This window comes from Microcaecilia unicolor, chromosome 5 (assembly GCF_901765095.1).
Source record: "Microcaecilia unicolor chromosome 5, aMicUni1.1, whole genome shotgun sequence".
Taxonomy (NCBI): domain Eukaryota; kingdom Metazoa; phylum Chordata; class Amphibia; order Gymnophiona; family Siphonopidae; genus Microcaecilia; species Microcaecilia unicolor.
In genome coordinates, this window is record NC_044035.1 from 151886462 (window position 1) to 151904045 (window position 17584).

At 47.2% G+C, this 17584-nt stretch overlaps 1 protein-coding gene across 1 annotated transcript in view; it reads left to right on the plus strand.

Annotated features, from left to right (window-relative positions):
- The window catches only part of LOC115470349 (microsomal triglyceride transfer protein-like), a 135418-nt gene that overhangs the window by 66123 nt on the left and 51711 nt on the right, over positions 1-17584 (plus strand). Inside the window, exons 8-9 of the mRNA XM_030203425.1 lie at positions 792-943; positions 3488-3656. Of these exons, the coding sequence (XP_030059285.1) occupies positions 792-943; positions 3488-3656 (321 nt within the window). The remainder of the gene's footprint in view (positions 1-791; positions 944-3487; positions 3657-17584) is intronic.

The following is a 17584-nucleotide window of genomic DNA, read 5'->3' on the forward strand; positions in this document are numbered from 1 at the left end:
CCTGCACTCCGGGCCTCTGAACATTCTGTGCAGGTAAAAGCGGGCACTAGTATGGCATTAATGGCCTTTAGCACCTGAGTTTACTTTTGAGCATCGGGGCCTTAGTGTTGAAAATCAGTGCTAAGGTCCCAACTTTTTCCTTGACAAAAATCTACACCTATTGCCATCCACTTTTTGTGCTCCTAAATTTAGGAGTTTAGTGGAATTTGGGGTATAAAGTTAAATACTCAGTCCTAGTAAATTTCAAAGAGGCTCGCAATTCTTTGACTATCAGGCCCATTGTATAGGGCAGTGCAGCACAGCCCAAGCAAACGAACTGAAGAACTAGAGTCTCAAATATATTTTTTCTTTCTTCTTTTCCATTCATGCCTCTTCAAAACTACTCTGTAGAAGCTGCTTCCTGGTGAACACCAGGACCGTAGCAAGCTAAAACTGCGCCCTGTGTGACTCATCTATCGCTCCCTCCCCTGGGTCTTCCTGATGGACTCTCTAGTGGTCTAGAGTAGGTCAGGCCTGCTCCAGGTTTAAAATAGTGGCAGTGATCTCTAGTGGTTGCACACACTTTGGTACAGGCCTGGTTACACATTCTCCTTCTTTGAAGTTCTTGAGAACTTCCTCAGCAAATTGTCACTTCCTTTTTGTTTTGCTTTCTTTTGAGTCCTTAGGCCCAAAAAATATATTAATTCTTCAACTACACAAGCAGAACAGGAGAACTACGCTGTCTAGTATTTCAGAAAGCTAAGAGGTGAATTTACTCTTTCTCTCCCTCTTTCAATATGGATGAATGTTAGCTGGAAACCTTTATGGCAGGAGACCGACCAGTAGGAACAGATGTTGCCAAAGAATCATCCGTCAGGCACTTCCACACGTTGGTACAGATGCTGCGCCATGCAAAAAAGAGTGATGTTTTTCACCTTTTGAAGAAAGCCTCAAAAACATCTCTGTAAGTAGAATCTAGGTTAGGGATGTCAAACTACAACGCTGAAGGTCCTTAAGCCAGTCAGGTTTATAGTATATTCTTAATGAATATCCATGAGATATATTTGCATGCATTTCCTACATTATATGCAAATATGTCTCAGAAATATTCTGTACTAATACAATAAAAAGACTACCTCACAATAGCAATCAGCAATCCAAATTCATCAATATATAACTGTTGAAAATATAAACATCTATTTGCTTTATGCGTCTGGAACAGTATTTGAGTATTGACTACAGCATGTAAGATGAACAGTAGGATTGAAGGTGTTATAATATGCACGATGCTTGTGAAGAAACAGTTTTGTGGGTTTTTTGGATTTCAGGTCTTTCATAGAAGACTTCTTTTACCAGTATTTGTATTTTATCAAAGGAACTGAATGCTTTGACCTGGGAGATTGCAATAAGAGAGACATATGATTAGCTAAAATTTTTAGTTTGAGATTATGTATTAGGCTATTATTAATTCTATTCTATTCTATTTGTTTTTTCTATCCCACTAATTTCACTCAAAGATTCAAAGTGGGTTATAACATATAATCATTTCGCTACAATATCATTCACACTTCAAAATATTTCTTAAATAAAAAAGTTTGTAAAGACTTCCTAAACTGATAGTAGTCTGAAATCCCCCGGAGTTGAATAGGAATTGAGTTCCACAGTTTGACTGCGGAATAGCTAAGGGAACTATCAAAAAAATGTTGATATCGAATTTTGTTCACGGAAGAAAGAGCTAGATTTAAAGAATAATGACTACAAGTAGGTTATCTACTGAAGAACAGTGGATCAGAGTAATGTGGTCAGATGGTCTAAACCCATAGAAGATCTTATAAATTAAACAAACCATCTTAAATTCAACCCTTGCAGACACAGACATCCAATGAAGATCTCTAAGCAAAGGTGTCACATGTTCCTATGATGTTTTCATAATTTAGGCATTGTGTGATATTTATGCTTTAAATGTGCATTCCTTGGGGGGGGGAGGGGGAGTGATTTTTGAATGTGTTAAGGGGATTTGTATATTGTTAGTTTTAAACAATTATTTTTTTTTAATAAAGAGTGATTATTTTCATTGTATTTCTTTATAGATGTTTATATTTTCAACAATTTTATATTGATAAATATTCTGTAGGGATAAACCGGACTGGGATTCGGCCCTCCAGGATTGCAGTTTGATACCTCTTATCTTGATGGTGTTATTGGTTTACTTGTACTGTTACCATCCGTTTAGCTCTGCTCTTTGTTCGTAAAGAACATATTTTGGCCGTAACATTCATATGGAAGCTGATTTTGCTAATTAATATCAAATCTGCATAACCCCAGCTTGTTTTAGTCTCATTTTCGTGAGTGAGGTTGATTGGTTTTTTGATTTATAGGATCAGATTAGGATAACTTCCCAATGACAAAAAGTGTTATCGCAGTGTTAATAAAATGTACACACACTTTACAGAATGATTAACTTAGTTACCAAGTCTCTTCCAGGAAGAGTTAAAAACCTCAGATTGTAAAGTGACCCCTTAAAGATCATACCTTAACATGGTGGATAGAGAAATGAAACCTATAATTAACGCTGGAAATACTAGACCACACAGCTATTGAAATTGAATCATTAACAGTACTGAACATGGCAGTGTTTCCTAGGCACTCAGGGGCCCTATTACTAAGCCGGGTAGGCGCCTACGCGCGCCAAATTGGAGTTACTGCCCGGTTACTGCGTGGCCCTTGCAGTAATTTCAATTTTGGCGCACGTCTGCTACCTGTGTCTGAAAAATATTTTTTTATTTTCTGGTGCACCTATCTGATGCGCGCCAAGTGGCATTTGATGCGCGTAGGTTATTGTCACCTGGATTCTTTACCCCTAGGTCAACGGCTGGCGGTAAGGTCTCAGACACAAAACGGATGCCCGGCAAGTTTGATTTTGGAGCAGGTCCATTTTTGGCAAAAAAAGGCCTCTTTTACAGGCGCGCTAAAAAATGGATCGGCATGCGCCCAAAACCCATGCCTACACTACCACAAACCATTTTTCAGCATGCTTTTGTAAAAGGACTCCTCAGTCTCCTTCTCTTCAGGACTACTGAGAAAACTCCATGTTTGCTTGCTCCGGGCCCCCATGCAAGAAGGGGCCCCAAGGCTGCCTAGAATTGAAGGCAGCACAGCCTGCTGGCAGGCTTTGTGTCCCCTTTGCAAATTAATGTCCTGAGCTCCAACATGTCTACAGTGGCCCTGTCCAGTACTGATGCGTTAGCTGCCATCACAAGTATGTTCATTTAGCAAGAAGGAGGATCAGATCAGAAAAATCCAGATGTTACCAAGCACGGCCCTCATTTACACATCTCATGAGGTGAAAATTAGTTCCCACTTGTCAGCAGGGCAGGAAAAGGTTTAGATTGGGTTGGAAATGAAAGTCATGGGGAAATCTAGCCAAAAGAAAATTAAAAAAACCCCGCAGAAAAGAAATAGCACTGAAACAGATAAAAGAGTACAACCAGATGTGCTTTCCTTATAGCCCGTTGCTGGTTGATGCTGCTGTGGCAGCACAGTCCTCAGCCTCCTTAGCAGCCCTTTCTGAATTTCTGGAGTTCAGTGACAAAAAGCAAGTGCATCTGGTGGCGAAGTTTCTCCTTGCAGCAGCTTTTGTGCCGCGTCCTTCGAAAGGCCTCCTACACATCATCCTGGTAAGTTCCTAAGACACTTGGGGGGGGGGGGGGGGGGGGCGGGGAGGAAAGGGGAATTAATTCTATAATGGGGCACCAACATTTAGGTGCTTCTCTGCCAATAATCTGGCCACATGCTATTCTGTAATTATGCGCATATCTTCGATTGCATGTGGTTTGCATGTGGGTGTATACATGAGTGGAGTCTAGACAGAGCACACACTTAAACGTGCCTAACTTATAGATATAACAAATTAAATCTAGGCACGAGTATTTACACCAGGGCTTTTTTTGTGGGGGTACTTAGGGGTACTGAGTACCGGCACCTTTTCCATTGTCTGATAAAGTTGACCCAAGGACCCCAAGTTTTAATGAAAGAGCTCAGGCTCTACACACCAATTCTGCCTTGTCATAGGTTCTGTGACTGGTTGCAGGGGGCCTGGCTGTTGTGGGGTGGATCCCTCAGTGATCACCCCACCCTTGAAGGGTGGCCTAGCATTTGAGTACTGGCACCTTTTTTGCTAGAAAAGATGCACTGATTTACACCATCTCTCTGGCCAGTGTAAGTGCTTGTGTCTAAACATATATAGATATATCTATCTATCCAGTTACACTAGTATTCTATAAAGAAAAGTAGGCCCTAGAAAGTGACTGAAACCAAGATTCTCAATTTTGACTTAAACGAAACCAGCAACCAAAATTTACAGTTTGGTTTCAGCTGAAACTGAAACTGACCCCCCCCCCCCCCCCCCCCATGATCACTCTCGGTGTCCCCTGCCCTCCCCCCTCGTGATCACTCTCAGCGCCCACACCCACCCACCACTACCCTCCACATAACACCGGAAAGGCCCTCCTCGGGCCTACCTTTAAATCTCCTGGTGGTCTAGTGGCTCTTCAGGGCATGAGTTATCACCAGTCACTCTTACCCCTGCCAGTTGCGCAGCCAAAATAGCAGTCATTTTGAGATTGGAAACAGCATGGCTGCCGAAACTGAAATGTGGCCTGCCTCTAGTGGGTGCCTACTTCCCTTTATAGAATAGGATCCAATCAGGCATCCTCTTGGTGCCTAAATATAGGGTCCCTTTAAAGAATTGTCTTTCCATTTATCATTTTAAATTTTAAATATGTTTACCCAAAATTGTGCACACAATTTAATTGAGTAACAAGCCGATAACTAGCAGTAATTGGGCGCTAACAACCAATTGCAGTTAATTGGCTCCAGTTAGTATTGGGCATGCATCTTGGAAAGTGTTATTCTATAAAGATGCGTATGCAAATTTTTTCTCACAAATGGCAGATAATACTTGATTTGGGTGACTCCAAACACAATGATCTCTTGGCTCCCACTATAACTTATACACAGTCCAACAGTAATATGCAGACTAATCTTCAGCCAGTATACTCAATAAAGGATAATTTCAATCTTGAAGACTAACTTTGAAATTATTGGTGACCTCAGCGGTGCCACTTGGTTGTACAAACAGACTAGCAAAGCAATCAGCACACACCTCCTCATCGATACACCTGATTAAACAGATTTCTATACAATTCTAATTTGATTTAAAGATAGTGAAATGATTTAGTACTCATCTTAAGTACTGTTAGATGGGGGGGGGGGGGGGGGGAGGAGACTGCGTCTGATATGCATGTTTCGTCTCCACGGGCTGTCTCAAGGACTGTCCCCTGAAAAATACAAATCCCTGCATGAGAATCATCCCTTACTATCCCCAAACAGAGAACATATAATTCTACAACTCTTACCCATAGCCGTGTATAGTGCCAGCTCTGCTTAAACTTATGCAAAGATGACGATGGTGTCTTACTAATGAACTTAAATACTGCTTCCTGAATATGACATCATTCCCCCCTCCACTCCAACTGGTCAGCTACAGCAAAGTTAATTATGATTGGTCTACAATAATGACATCCATTCAAGCTCTAAATTTAACCCCCCCCCCCAGCGTCACTGTTTGTAGTTGATAAATCAGCTGTTGCTCTCTATAATTCAATAGTCTATCCACTGAACCTCCCTCCCTTCCTACCTGTATTTGCTCCACTACTCTCCGCCGTATATCATCTACAGTATGTTGACAAAACATCCAGTGATGTACCAGAGGTGCTTGTATATTTTGGGTCACTATACGGGACTATGAGATAAATGATGTTTCTCCGAGGACAAGCAGGCTGCTTGTTCTCACGACTGGGTGACGTCCGCGGCAGCCCCCACCAACCGGAAAGAAGCTTCGCGGGACGGTCGGCACGCAGGGCACGCCCACCGCGCATGCGCGGCCGTCTTCCTGCCCGTGCGCGACCGCTCCCGCCAGTTCCTTTTTTTCCGCGCCTGGAGAGAGTCGTGCCTCGCCGCTCTCTCTGTTCAGCCGCCGGATTTCGATCGCGTTTACACCGATCGTGCTTTTTTCTTTGTTTACTTCGGTCTAGTTACCGTCCGGTTTCTTTTTTTAAAAAAAAAAAAAAAAAAAAAAGAAACCCTGCGCGTGTGGAGCACGCGCTCCCCTTTTTCCCTCGCTTCCAGCGGGGACGCTGCGTTGCGGCCTAGTGGCCGCACGGTCGTTTTTCCTTTTCGTGGTGTGATTTCAGCCACCATTGACGACTTTGACTTCGCCGACGCGATTTTTCCGTCGATGTCCTCGAAGGTCCCGAGTGGATTTAAAAAGTGTGGTCGCTGCGGCCGGCCGATCTCGCAGACCGACACCCACGCTTGGTGCCTCCAGTGCCTCGGGCCGGAGCACAATATCAAGTCGTGTTCTCTGTGTCTCGGTCTCCGGAAACGGACTCAGGTTGCGAGGCAAGTTCTGCGGGACCGTCTTTTTGGAACTTGCGCCGGCCCCTCGACGTCGACCTCGAAGGCATCGGTATCGACGCCCAGCCCTTCGGTACCGGTATCGATGCCCGAGACATCGGCACCGATGGCAGCGACCCCAGGAGAACAGGTCCCGTCGGCCCGCCGGTCCTCCGGTGAGAGTGGGGGTGAGAGGCCGCGTGGGCAGTCGGCCCCGGTCACTCCCTCAGCTCGTGGGCCACGGGACCGAACCCTGTCTGACCCGGTACCTCGAGACCGAGGGGGATCGACCTCCTCCTCCTCCATGCCCTCCGGCGCCGGTGACGGGCATCGCAAGAAAGATAAGAAGCGTCGTCACCGGTCGCCCTCGGTGCATCCGGATATCGGAGAGGAGGCGACGCTGAAGCGTCATCGTCGAGAGGAGAGGTCTCCGTCGGTTGTGGAGGTACCGACGCATCGGGGTTCCGGCACCTCGGTGCCGTCTCCTGGCCCCCAGCAGCTTCTGGCGCCGACACCCCTACCGGCCCCACCGCCTTTCCCGGCAGCGGGCCTGGACGAGTGCCTCAGAGCCATCCTTCCGGGGATCCTGGAAGGGCTGATGCGCCAGGCTGTGCCGGCGCCGGGGGTGCTTGCGCCCTCGGCGCCGATGACTGTGGCGCCGGCGAGCTCTAGCCCGGCGCCGGGGCTGTCGACACCGCCGCCGCTTGCGGTGCCGGTCTCGACCGCCACGCAGGTGGAGTCCCCGTCGACGTCGATGGAGGGAGCTCCGTCCCCGCCAGCGCGGGAGTCCACCGCTCGACGACACCGAGACCTTGGTGCCTCGACGTCGAGCCGGGCCCGGTTCAGGACTCAGCTACATGAGCTTATGTCCGACACCGAGGATGAGGACTCGTGGGGGGAAGAGGAGGACCCTAGATATTTCTCCTCAGAGGAGTCTACGGGCCTTCCCTCGGACCCCACGCCTTCACCGGAGAGGAAACTCTCGCCTCCTGAGAGTCTCTCCTTTGCCTCCTTTGTGCGGGATATGTCTATCAGCATTCCCTTCCCCGTGGTCTCTGTGGAAGAGCCGAGGGCCGAGATGCTCGAGGTCCTCGACTATCCATCACCACCTAGAGAGTCCTCCACGGTGCCGCTGCACAATGTCCTTAAGGAGACGCTGCTTCGGAACTGGGTGCGACCATTAACTAACCCCACCATTCCCAAGAAAGCAGAGTCCCAGTACAGGATCCACTCCGACCCAGAGCTAATGCGGCCACAATTGCCCCATGACTCAGCGGTCGTGGATTCTGCTCTCAAGAGGGCACGGAGTTCGAGGGATACCGCCTCGGCGCCCCCGGGGCGGGAGTCTCGCACTCTGGACTCGTTTGGGAGGAAGGCCTACCAATCCTTCATGCTCGTGACCCGCATCCAATCATACCTGCTCTATATGAGCATTCACATGCGGACCTATGTGCAACAACTGGCGGACCTGGTCGAGAAGCTCCCGCCGGAGCAGTCCAGGCCTTATCAGGAGGTGGTCAGGCAGCTGAAGGCGTGCAGAAAGTTCCTGTCCAGGGGTATCTATGACACCTGTGACGTGGCATCTCGTGCTGCGGCCCAAGGTATAGTGATGCGCAGGCTCTCATGGCTGCGTGCCTCTGACCTGGACAACCGCACCCAGCAGAGACTGGCCGACGTCCCTTGCCGGGGGGATAACATTTTTGGTGAGAAGGTCGAGCAGATGGTGGACCAACTGCATCAGCGGGAAACCGCTCTCGACAAGCTCTCCCACCGGGCGCCTTCAGCATCCACCTCCACAGGTGGACGTTTTTCCCGGGCCCGGCAGGCTGCACCCTATTCTTTTGCGAAGCGTAGGTTCAACCAGCCGGCCCGAAGGCCTCGTCAGGCACAGGGACAGCCCCAGCGCGCTCGTTCTCGTCAACAGCGTGCGCCTAAGCAGCCCCCTGCGCCTCCACAGCAAAAGCCGGGGACGGGCTTTTGACTGGATCCACGGGAACATAGCCGCCCTACAAGTGTCCGTACCGGGCGATCTGCCGGTCGGAGGGAGGTTAAAATTTTTTCACCAAAGGTGGCCTCTCATAACCTCCGACCAGTGGGTTCTCCAAATAGTGCGGTGCGGATACGCCCTGAATTTGGCCTCCCTGCCTCCAAATTGTCCTCCGGGAGCTCAGTCTTTCAACTCCCATCACAAGCAGGTACTTGCAGAGGAACTCTCCGCCCTTCTCAGCGCCAATGCGGTCGAGCCCGTACCACCCGGGCAGGAAGGGCAGGGATTCTATTCCAGGTACTTCCTTGTGGAAAAGAAAACAGGGGGGATGCGTCCCATCCTAGACCTGAGAGGCCTGAACAAATTCCTGGTCAAAGAAAAGTTCAGGATGCTTTCCTTGGGCACCCTTCTGCCAATGATTCAGAAAAACGATTGACTATGTTCCCTGGATTTAAAGGACGCATATACTCACATTCCGATACTGCCAGCTCACAGACAGTATCTCAGATTCCGCCTGGGAGCACGGCACTTTCAGTATTGTGTGCTGCCCTTTGGGCTCGCCTCTGCCCCACGAGTGTTTACCAAGTGCCTCGTGGTGGTAGCGGCCTACCTACGCAAGCTGGGAGTGCACGTGTTCCCATATCTCGACGATTGGCTGGTCAAGAACACCTCGGAGGCAGGAGCCCTCCGGTCCATGCAGTGCACTATTCAGCTTCTGGAGCTGCTGGGGTTTGTGATAAATTACCCAAAGTCCCATCTCCAGCCAACCCAGTCTCTGGAATTCATAGGAGCTCTGCTGAATACCCAGACGGCTCAGGCCTACCTTCCCGAAGCGAGGGCCACCAATCTCCTGGCCCTGGCTTTGAAGACCAGAGCGTCTCAGCAGATCACAGCTCGGCAGATGTTGAGACTTCTGGGTCATATGGCCTCCACAGTTCATGTGACTCCCATGGCTCGTCTTCACATGAGATCTGCTCAATGGGCCCTAGCTTCCCAGTGGTTCCAAGCCACCGGGAATCTAGAAGATGTCATCCGCCTCTCCACCAGTTGCCGCACTTCACTGCTCTGGTGGACCATCCGGTCCAATTTGACACTGGGACGTCCATTTCAAATTCCACAGCCCACGAAAGTGTTGACGACGGATGCATCTCGCCTGGGGTGGGGAGCTCATGTCGATGGGCTTCACACCCAGGGTCTGTGGTCCCTCCAGGAAAAGGATCTGCAGATCAACCTCCTGGAGCTCCGAGCGATCTGGAACGCACTGAAGGCTTTCAGAGATCGGCTGTCCTGCCAAATTATCCAAATTCGGACAGACAATCAGGTTGCAATGTATTACGTCAACAAGCAGGGGGGCACCGGATCTCGCCCCCTGTGTCAGGAGGCCGTCGGGATGTGGCGTTGGGCGTGTCGGTTCGGCATGCTCCTCCAAGCCACGTACCTGGCAGGCGTAAACAACAGTCTGGCCGACAGACTGAGCAGAGTCATGCAACCGCACGAGTGGTCGCTCCATTCCAGAGTGGTACGCAAGATCTTCCGAGAGTGGTGGACCTTTTCGCCTCTCAGACCAACCACAAGCTGCCTCTGTTCTGTTCCAGACTTCAGGCACACGGCAGGCTAGCGTCGGACGCCTTTCTCCTCCATTGGGGGACCGGCCTCCTGTATGCTTATCCTCCCCTACCTTTGGTGGGGAAGACCTTACTGAAGCTCAAGCAAGACCGCGGCACCATGATTCTGATAGCGCCCTTTTGGCCCCGTCAGATCTGGTTCCCTCTTCTTCTGGAGTTGTCCTCCGAGGAACCGTGGAGATTGGAGTGTTTTCCGACTCTCATCTCGCAGAACGACGGAGCGTTGCTGCACCCCAACCTTCAGTCCCTGGCTCTCACGGCCTGGATGTTGAGGGCGTAGACTTCACTGCGTTGGGGCTGTCTGAGGGTGTCTCCCGGGTCTTGCTTGCCTCTAGGAAGGATTCCACTAAAAAGAGTTACTTTTTCAAGTGGAGGAGGTTTGTCGTTTGGTGTGAGAGCAAGGCCCTAGAACCTCGTTCTTGCCCTGCACAGAACCTGCTTGAATACCTTCTGCACTTATCAGAGTCTGGCCTCAAGACCAACTCAGTAAGGAATCACCTTAGTGCGATTAGTGCTTACCATTATCGTGTGGAAGGTAAAGCCATCTCTGGAGAGCCTTTAGTCGTTTGATTCATGAGAGGCTTGCTTTTGTCAAAGCCCCCTATCAAGCCTCCTACTGTGTCATGGGATCTCAACGTCGTCCTCACCCAGCTGATGAAACCTCCTTTTGAGCCACTGAATACCTGCCATCTGAAGTACTTGACCTGGAAGGTCATTTTCTTGGTGGCAGTTACTTCCGCTCGTAGGGTCAGTGAGCTTCAAGCCCTAGTAGCTCATGCTCCATATACCAAATTTCATCACAACAGAGTAGTGCTCCGCACCCACCCAAAGTTCCTGCCGAAGGTGGTGTCGGAGTTCCATCTTAACCAGTCAATTGTCTTGCCAACATTCTTCCCCAGGCCGCATACCCGCCCTGCTGAACGTCAGTTGCACACATTGGACTGCAAGAGAGCATTGGCCTTCTACTTGGAGCGGACACAGCCCAACAGACAGTCCGCCCAATTGTTTATTTCTTTCGACCCTAACAGGCTAGGGGTCGCTGTCGGGAAACGCACCATCTCCAATTGGCTAGCAGATTGCATTTCCTTCACTTACGCCCAGGCTGGGCTGACTCTTGAGGGTCATGTCACGGCTCATAGTGTCAGAGCCATGGCAGCGTCGGTGGCCCACTTGAAGTCAGCCACTATTGAAGAGATCTGCAAGGCTGCGACGTGGTCATCTGTCCACACATTCACATCTCATTACTGCCTCCAGCAGGATACCCGACGCGACAGTCGGTTCGGGCAGTCGGTGCTGCAGAATCTGTTTGGGGTGTAAATCCAACTCCACCCTCCAGGACCCGAATTTATTCTGGTCAGGCTGCACTCTCAGTTAGTTGTTTTTCGTAGGTCAATTTCTGTTGTACCCTCGCCGTTGCGAGGTTCAATTGACCTGGGTTATTGTTTTGAGTGAGCCTGAGAGCTAGGGATACCCCAGTCGTGAGAACAAGCAGCCTGCTTGTCCTCGGAGAAAGTGAATGATACATACCTGTAGCGGGTGTTCTCCGAGGACAGCAGGCTGATTGTTCTCACCTACCCTCCCTCCTCCCCTTTGGAGTTGTGTGTTTCATCTTTTGCTAGTCATTCAACTGGCGGGAGCGGTCGCGCACGGGCGGGAAGACGGCCGCGCATGCGCGGTGGGCGTGCCCTGCGTGCCGACCGTCCCGCGAAGCTTCTTTCCGGTTGGTGGGGGCTGCCGCGGACGTCACCCAGTCGTGAGAACAATCAGCCTGCTGTCCTCGGAGAACACCTGCTACAGGTATGTATCATTCACTTTCTCGTGTCACAATTAGTAGTTTCTCCTGATGTTAAAACTCTCCCTGTTGCTGGCACCATCCATGTAGGTCTCACCATGGCCAAATGACACCACTGGCATCGACCACAAACTTGATGTTCCTCCATCCTCCTACAGGCACTAAGCTCTCGAAATTTGTTTACCTCCCAACCACTCCCCCACCGTTCTACCCTGGGCTTATGATATAATAGGAAACTCCTTAAAACGGGAATATAACTGTATGATATGCCAATGGCTTTTTAAAATTTATACAGTTTGTTGGCTAATTTTGGTAAAGAGGAGAACAAACGTTAATCTATATTCCTCCTCTCTAACCCTCTTCTGAAGTAGTAGGGGACATTGGGCAAAATGAGCCCTTAAATAGGCTTTCCTAATAGCTGTCCTGGGGTAACCTCTATCCAAAAATCTTTGTTCTAATAATGTTGCTTGATTTTTAAAATCTTGTAAAGAGGAACAAATCCATCCAGCCTGGAGGAATTGACTAACTGGGAGGTTATATTTAAGACTATATGGATGATAACTCCCAAACTGTAATAAAGTGATACGTTCCACCGGTTTATGATATAGTGAAGTAGATAAACGAATCCCCTCCTTGTACACCCACAGATCCAAAAATTCAATTGATGTATTACTAGCTGTTTTAGTGAATTTTACATGTTGATCCAATGTATTGAGCCACCACACAAAGTCATCCAACTATTGTTTAGTGCCTGTCCATCAAAGTCCTCCAACGATTGTTTAGTGCCTGTCCATAAGAAAAAAACATCATCCAAATATCTCTTCCATAGGCTTACTGCTTTAAACCTATCAGAGGATAAATCAATGACGATTCTATATGTTCAACATGTAGAGTGGCTACTGATAGGGCTCAAGTAGCCCCTGTCACCACTCCCTGGGTCTGCAAATAAAAATTATCTTCAAACCAAAAATAATTCTTTTGCATTACGAGACCAGCTAATTGCATAATGAATTCTGAAGAGATCCGCTGGGGACCCAATCTTGCCTCCACTACAAGCTAGCTCTCTTTTGTATCAGATATTTATTCTGCTTATGCTGTTTAATTGAACTATCATATGTTCCTTTCTAGTTTGTTACATTTTGCCAATTTGTATGGACAGGTTTAGATTGTTTTCTCTCCATTTTTAGACTGTTGTACCTTTCATCACTGGACCTCAAATAGTAACTAAGCAGACTGTTTTCTACTATTGATGATTTCTCTATCATCAAGAGAAAGTGAAGCAGATCAATTAATTTCTTTAACACATATTTGCTTCATATTCTGTACAAAGGAAAAAGAAGATTATGTTCCTATGTATTCTTCAAAAACACTATAACTCAACAGTGCCCTTATATATGATCTAGATCTATTACACCCAGAAGATAATGGCAAAACTTGCTCATAATTACAAAACTATTATCTTGCCCATAATTATAAGACTACTGCAGGTTAAGCAGCAGGCCCTTCATATATAATGTAGGCCTATGACACCCATAGCTTAGCCTTTGCAATACTTGTAATTATAATGCTCCTGAGTTTGCAGTAGTTATTCATTATTTGGCCAATATTAACCCTTTTTAAATGATACAATGAAATATTTATGCCCTCTTAACACCAGTTTTAGCTATATTTACACATTCAAAGTTTGACTAATAACAAACTTTGATTGAAAATTTTCTTTCCCCCACTTTCCAACATCTGCTTTGTAATCATGATATATTAATTGATTGCAATCATATACAATCAACCTTATTGATTCCGTTGTATGGTACCTAGACTTAATTGACTTCACATATTTCCAAGTCTCGCTCCGCCCTAGAGGGGTAGTTCTAGGATAGGCCCCTTGGGTTGGTTATGATAAAAGGGGAAACCCAACGCTGCATTTCATTCAGTATATAATTATGTATCCACATACTGACGCTTGCTATGGCCTTGTCTCACTATGACAGAGCACCCCTGTCACCTCATCCCTATGCATCCCCCCACAGGACTCTAAGAGCCCTCTGGAAAGGACGGCCACACCCACACTAGTAGTCATGTGTCCCAGCCCCCCCTGGGGGGGCCTGGCAAGAGGGGAATGAAGAGTTATGCTAGCCCTTGCTCTCAGTAAAATACAGGCCAATGGCTCATAATAAGAGCTAGGCTTCTTAAAATCAAAATCATCTCTGATACAAAAGAGAGCTAGCTTGTAAAAATCAGAGATCACCTTTGACACAGTTATATTTCACTGTGGCAAGTGCTGAACTGGCAAGGGAGGGGGGCATTTGCTCTGAGACTGGTACCTGCAAGAGACTGGTCATAAGCAAAAGTTGCTATGGTTATGTAGAGATAGTACTGGGTCAGCTGCACCCCGGGTGAGAACATCCAAAGGAGGGGGCTAAGGGAAAGTTTGGAGAACATGCAAAGTCATCTAATAAGATGCTCTCTGAGCATATCTTGTTTATACTTAGAGCTTGATAGTATGTGAAGTCATTTTGATCAGCTGATAAGGTCCAAGAACCCTGGTGACAAAGCTAGGGTCCATTGAAATGAATAGGGTCAGAATTGTATATAAGGAGCAGTTTGAAGGGTATTAAATCAGAGAAGAGAGCAGAAGTCTTCAGAAGGCTGGAGAGAGAGACGTGTCGTGGACTGCTGTTCAAACTATACGAATACCTGTTTTGCCTGTACTGCTATTGGTAAGATTGTAATAAACTATCTTCTTATATCCCAGCGAGTCCTTCTGATTATGGAGTTCTATAATTCCTGGACTGTGTAAGAGCAGTCTGGGGGAATATGAGATCAGAATAGGTGGTGGGAACACGCAAATTAATATACACTTCCTGGATAATTTCCAACGCCCCTGCCTAGGGGATCCGCGTGTACAACATCTCTAGTGTTTAGCACATGCTAAAAATGCTACTGTGCCTTTGTAAAAGACCCCCTAATTGAGAAAACCTTTTTTTTTTTGGTCTGGATCCTTCCCTATGGAATGCTCTACCATCACAAGTGCAATTAATATTGTCTTATCCAGAATTTCGCTCTGCCCTTAAAACTCACCTTTTCAAAAATGCCTTTGGAGAAATGGCCGCACTCTGCGTTTTTTTTTGTTACCTCTCCCCTTCTTGTAAGAATGATTCTGTCCTATATTATGCTTAATATATTATCCTTAATTAGTCTGTAATGGTGTTTATTTGTAAACTGCCCTGTGATGCCTATAGGAAGGGCGGTGTAGTAAATCAAATTAAACCATACAGTGCTTGAACCTATCTAACAAAATTCAATAATATTTACTGCTCTTCAAATGTCCCCCATCAGTCATCCTTTTATGAAGCCTGTGTGACCTGGGTGAATAATACTGGGAAGAATACCCTCCAATTTGTTGGTAAGAATTTTTGCAAAGATTTTCATGTCTAAATTCCAAACAGCTAAGTGCGTTAACTGGAGCATTAGCTGATGGAACATAGATTTAAGTAGCTCTCCCCCACTCAAAACTCCATTAAAGATGTTTAATGGAGTTTTAGTGGGGGAGAGCTACTTAAATCTATGTACCATCAGCTAATGCTCCAGTTAACACACTTAAATCTATGTCGGGTATACTGGCAAAGATGTTTGCCAGTATACCCGACACTTCAGAGCCCATCAATTGATAAATTCCCCATGTAACTCATCATCCCCTTGGGTAGAACGTGATCACCTGCTCTATCTCCAATGGCGAGATGGCTTTATTTAACCCTAGAACATTCTCTGAGGCTTCCCTAGGAAGATCTAGCCCCTCTAACTATGAATTAATGTCAATTAACGGACACTTGCATAAAACTGTTTATAAAATTCTCTGAATTCTTGTGCAATATCCACATGAGGTACAGCAATTTTTCCATTCACCACCCCCTCCCCCCCACACACAATTCTGTTTGCCCAATTTGATCTGCCTCTGTTTCTTTAGTTGTCATACCAGTATTTTCCCCGCCCTATTTCCCATTTCCAGATAATCCTTCATAGTTCTTCATAGTAGGTACTCCATATGTGAAGAGTCCAGTATGTCTTACTAATGTTTGGCCTTTAACAACTGGGCATGAACATTTGGGTCTCAGTTTCTGTCATGTGTTTCTTGCAAATTCGCTATTTTATCCAAAATTAATTGTCTTTGCTTAAGCTTTTTCTTTTTCTCTTGTGCTGCTTGTTGAATTAAAAGACCTTTAAGGTAAGCTTTTCCCACATCCTACATCATTCCTATATCTACCTCCCCTGTATCATTCTGTAAATATTTCCTCAACTTCTCCCTTAACAAATTTTCAATAGACTCCTTCTTTAAAATGCCAACATTTGCTCTCCATTGAGGTTATTAGTCTCTTCTGTTATTTTAGTTTCACTACCCCAAACATGATCAAGTGGCTGAGATCATGTGGAGGGGCATAATCGAACAGGGCGCCCAAGTTTTCCTGAGGACGTCCTCGCAGGACATCCCCGCGAAGGGGCAGGGAAAGCTGTATTATCGAAACAAGATGGGCGTCCATCTTTCGTTTCGATAATACGGTCGGGGATTCCCAAATCTCAACATTTAGATCGACCATAAGAGATGGTCGTCCCCAGTTTTCGGCGATAATGGAAACCGAGGACACCCATCTCAGAAACGACCAAATCCAAGCCATTTGGTCATGGGAGGAGCCAGCATTCGTAGTGCACTGGTTCCCCTCACATGCCAGGACACCAACCGGGCACCCTAGGGGGCCCTGCAGTGGACTTCAAAGCTCCCAGTTGTATAGCTCCCTTACCTTGTGTATGAGCCCCCCAACCCCCCTCCCCCCAAAAAAAGCCCACTCCCCACAACTGTACAACACTACCATAGCCCTTGGGGGGCACCTACATGTGGGTATAGTGGGTTGTGGTGGGTTTTGGAGGGCTCACATTTACCCACCACAAGTGTACAGGTAGGGGGGATGGCCTGGGTCCACCTGCCTGAAGTGCACTGCAGTACCCACTAAAACTGCTCCAGAGACCTGCATAATGCTGTCATGGAGCTGGGTATGATATTTGAGGCTGGCATAGAGGCTGGAAAAAATATTTTAAAAGTTTTTTTTAGGATGGGAGGGGGTTGTGACCACTGGGGGAGTAAGGGGGAGGTCATCCCCAATTCCCTCCGGTGGTCATCTGGTCATTTAGGGCACATTTTTGTGGCTTGGTCGTAAAAAAAAAAGGACCAAGTAAAGTCGCCCAAGTGTTCATCAGGGACGCCCTTCTTTTTTCCATTATTGGCTGAGAACGCCCATGTGTTAAGCCTCCCCCAGTCCCGCCTTTGCTATGCTTCCGACACGCCCCCGTGAACTTTCGTCGTCCCCGCAACGGAAAGCAGTTGAGGACGCCCAAAATCGGCTTTCTATTATGCCGATTTGTGTGACCCTGTGAGAAGGACGCCCATCTTGCGATTTGTGTCGAAAGATGGGCGCCCTTCTCTTTCGAAAATAAGCCTGATAGGGTGCATTGTAAGATTTTTTTCCTCTTGTGTATTGATATTTTATTCACCCAAAAATAGTCCACCCACCTAGGAATAGGTCATATTTTTCTGAGTAATATGTATATTCATGACTCCCGGGATAGAATATCCTCAACTATCTTCTAATTGATATTGTCGTATGCATTGACACATTTCTCTCCCTTCTTGCAGCATTGTAGCACTGTCCTGTTCCCCCCCCCCCCCCCCCCCCCCCCCCCCACTCTCTATCATCC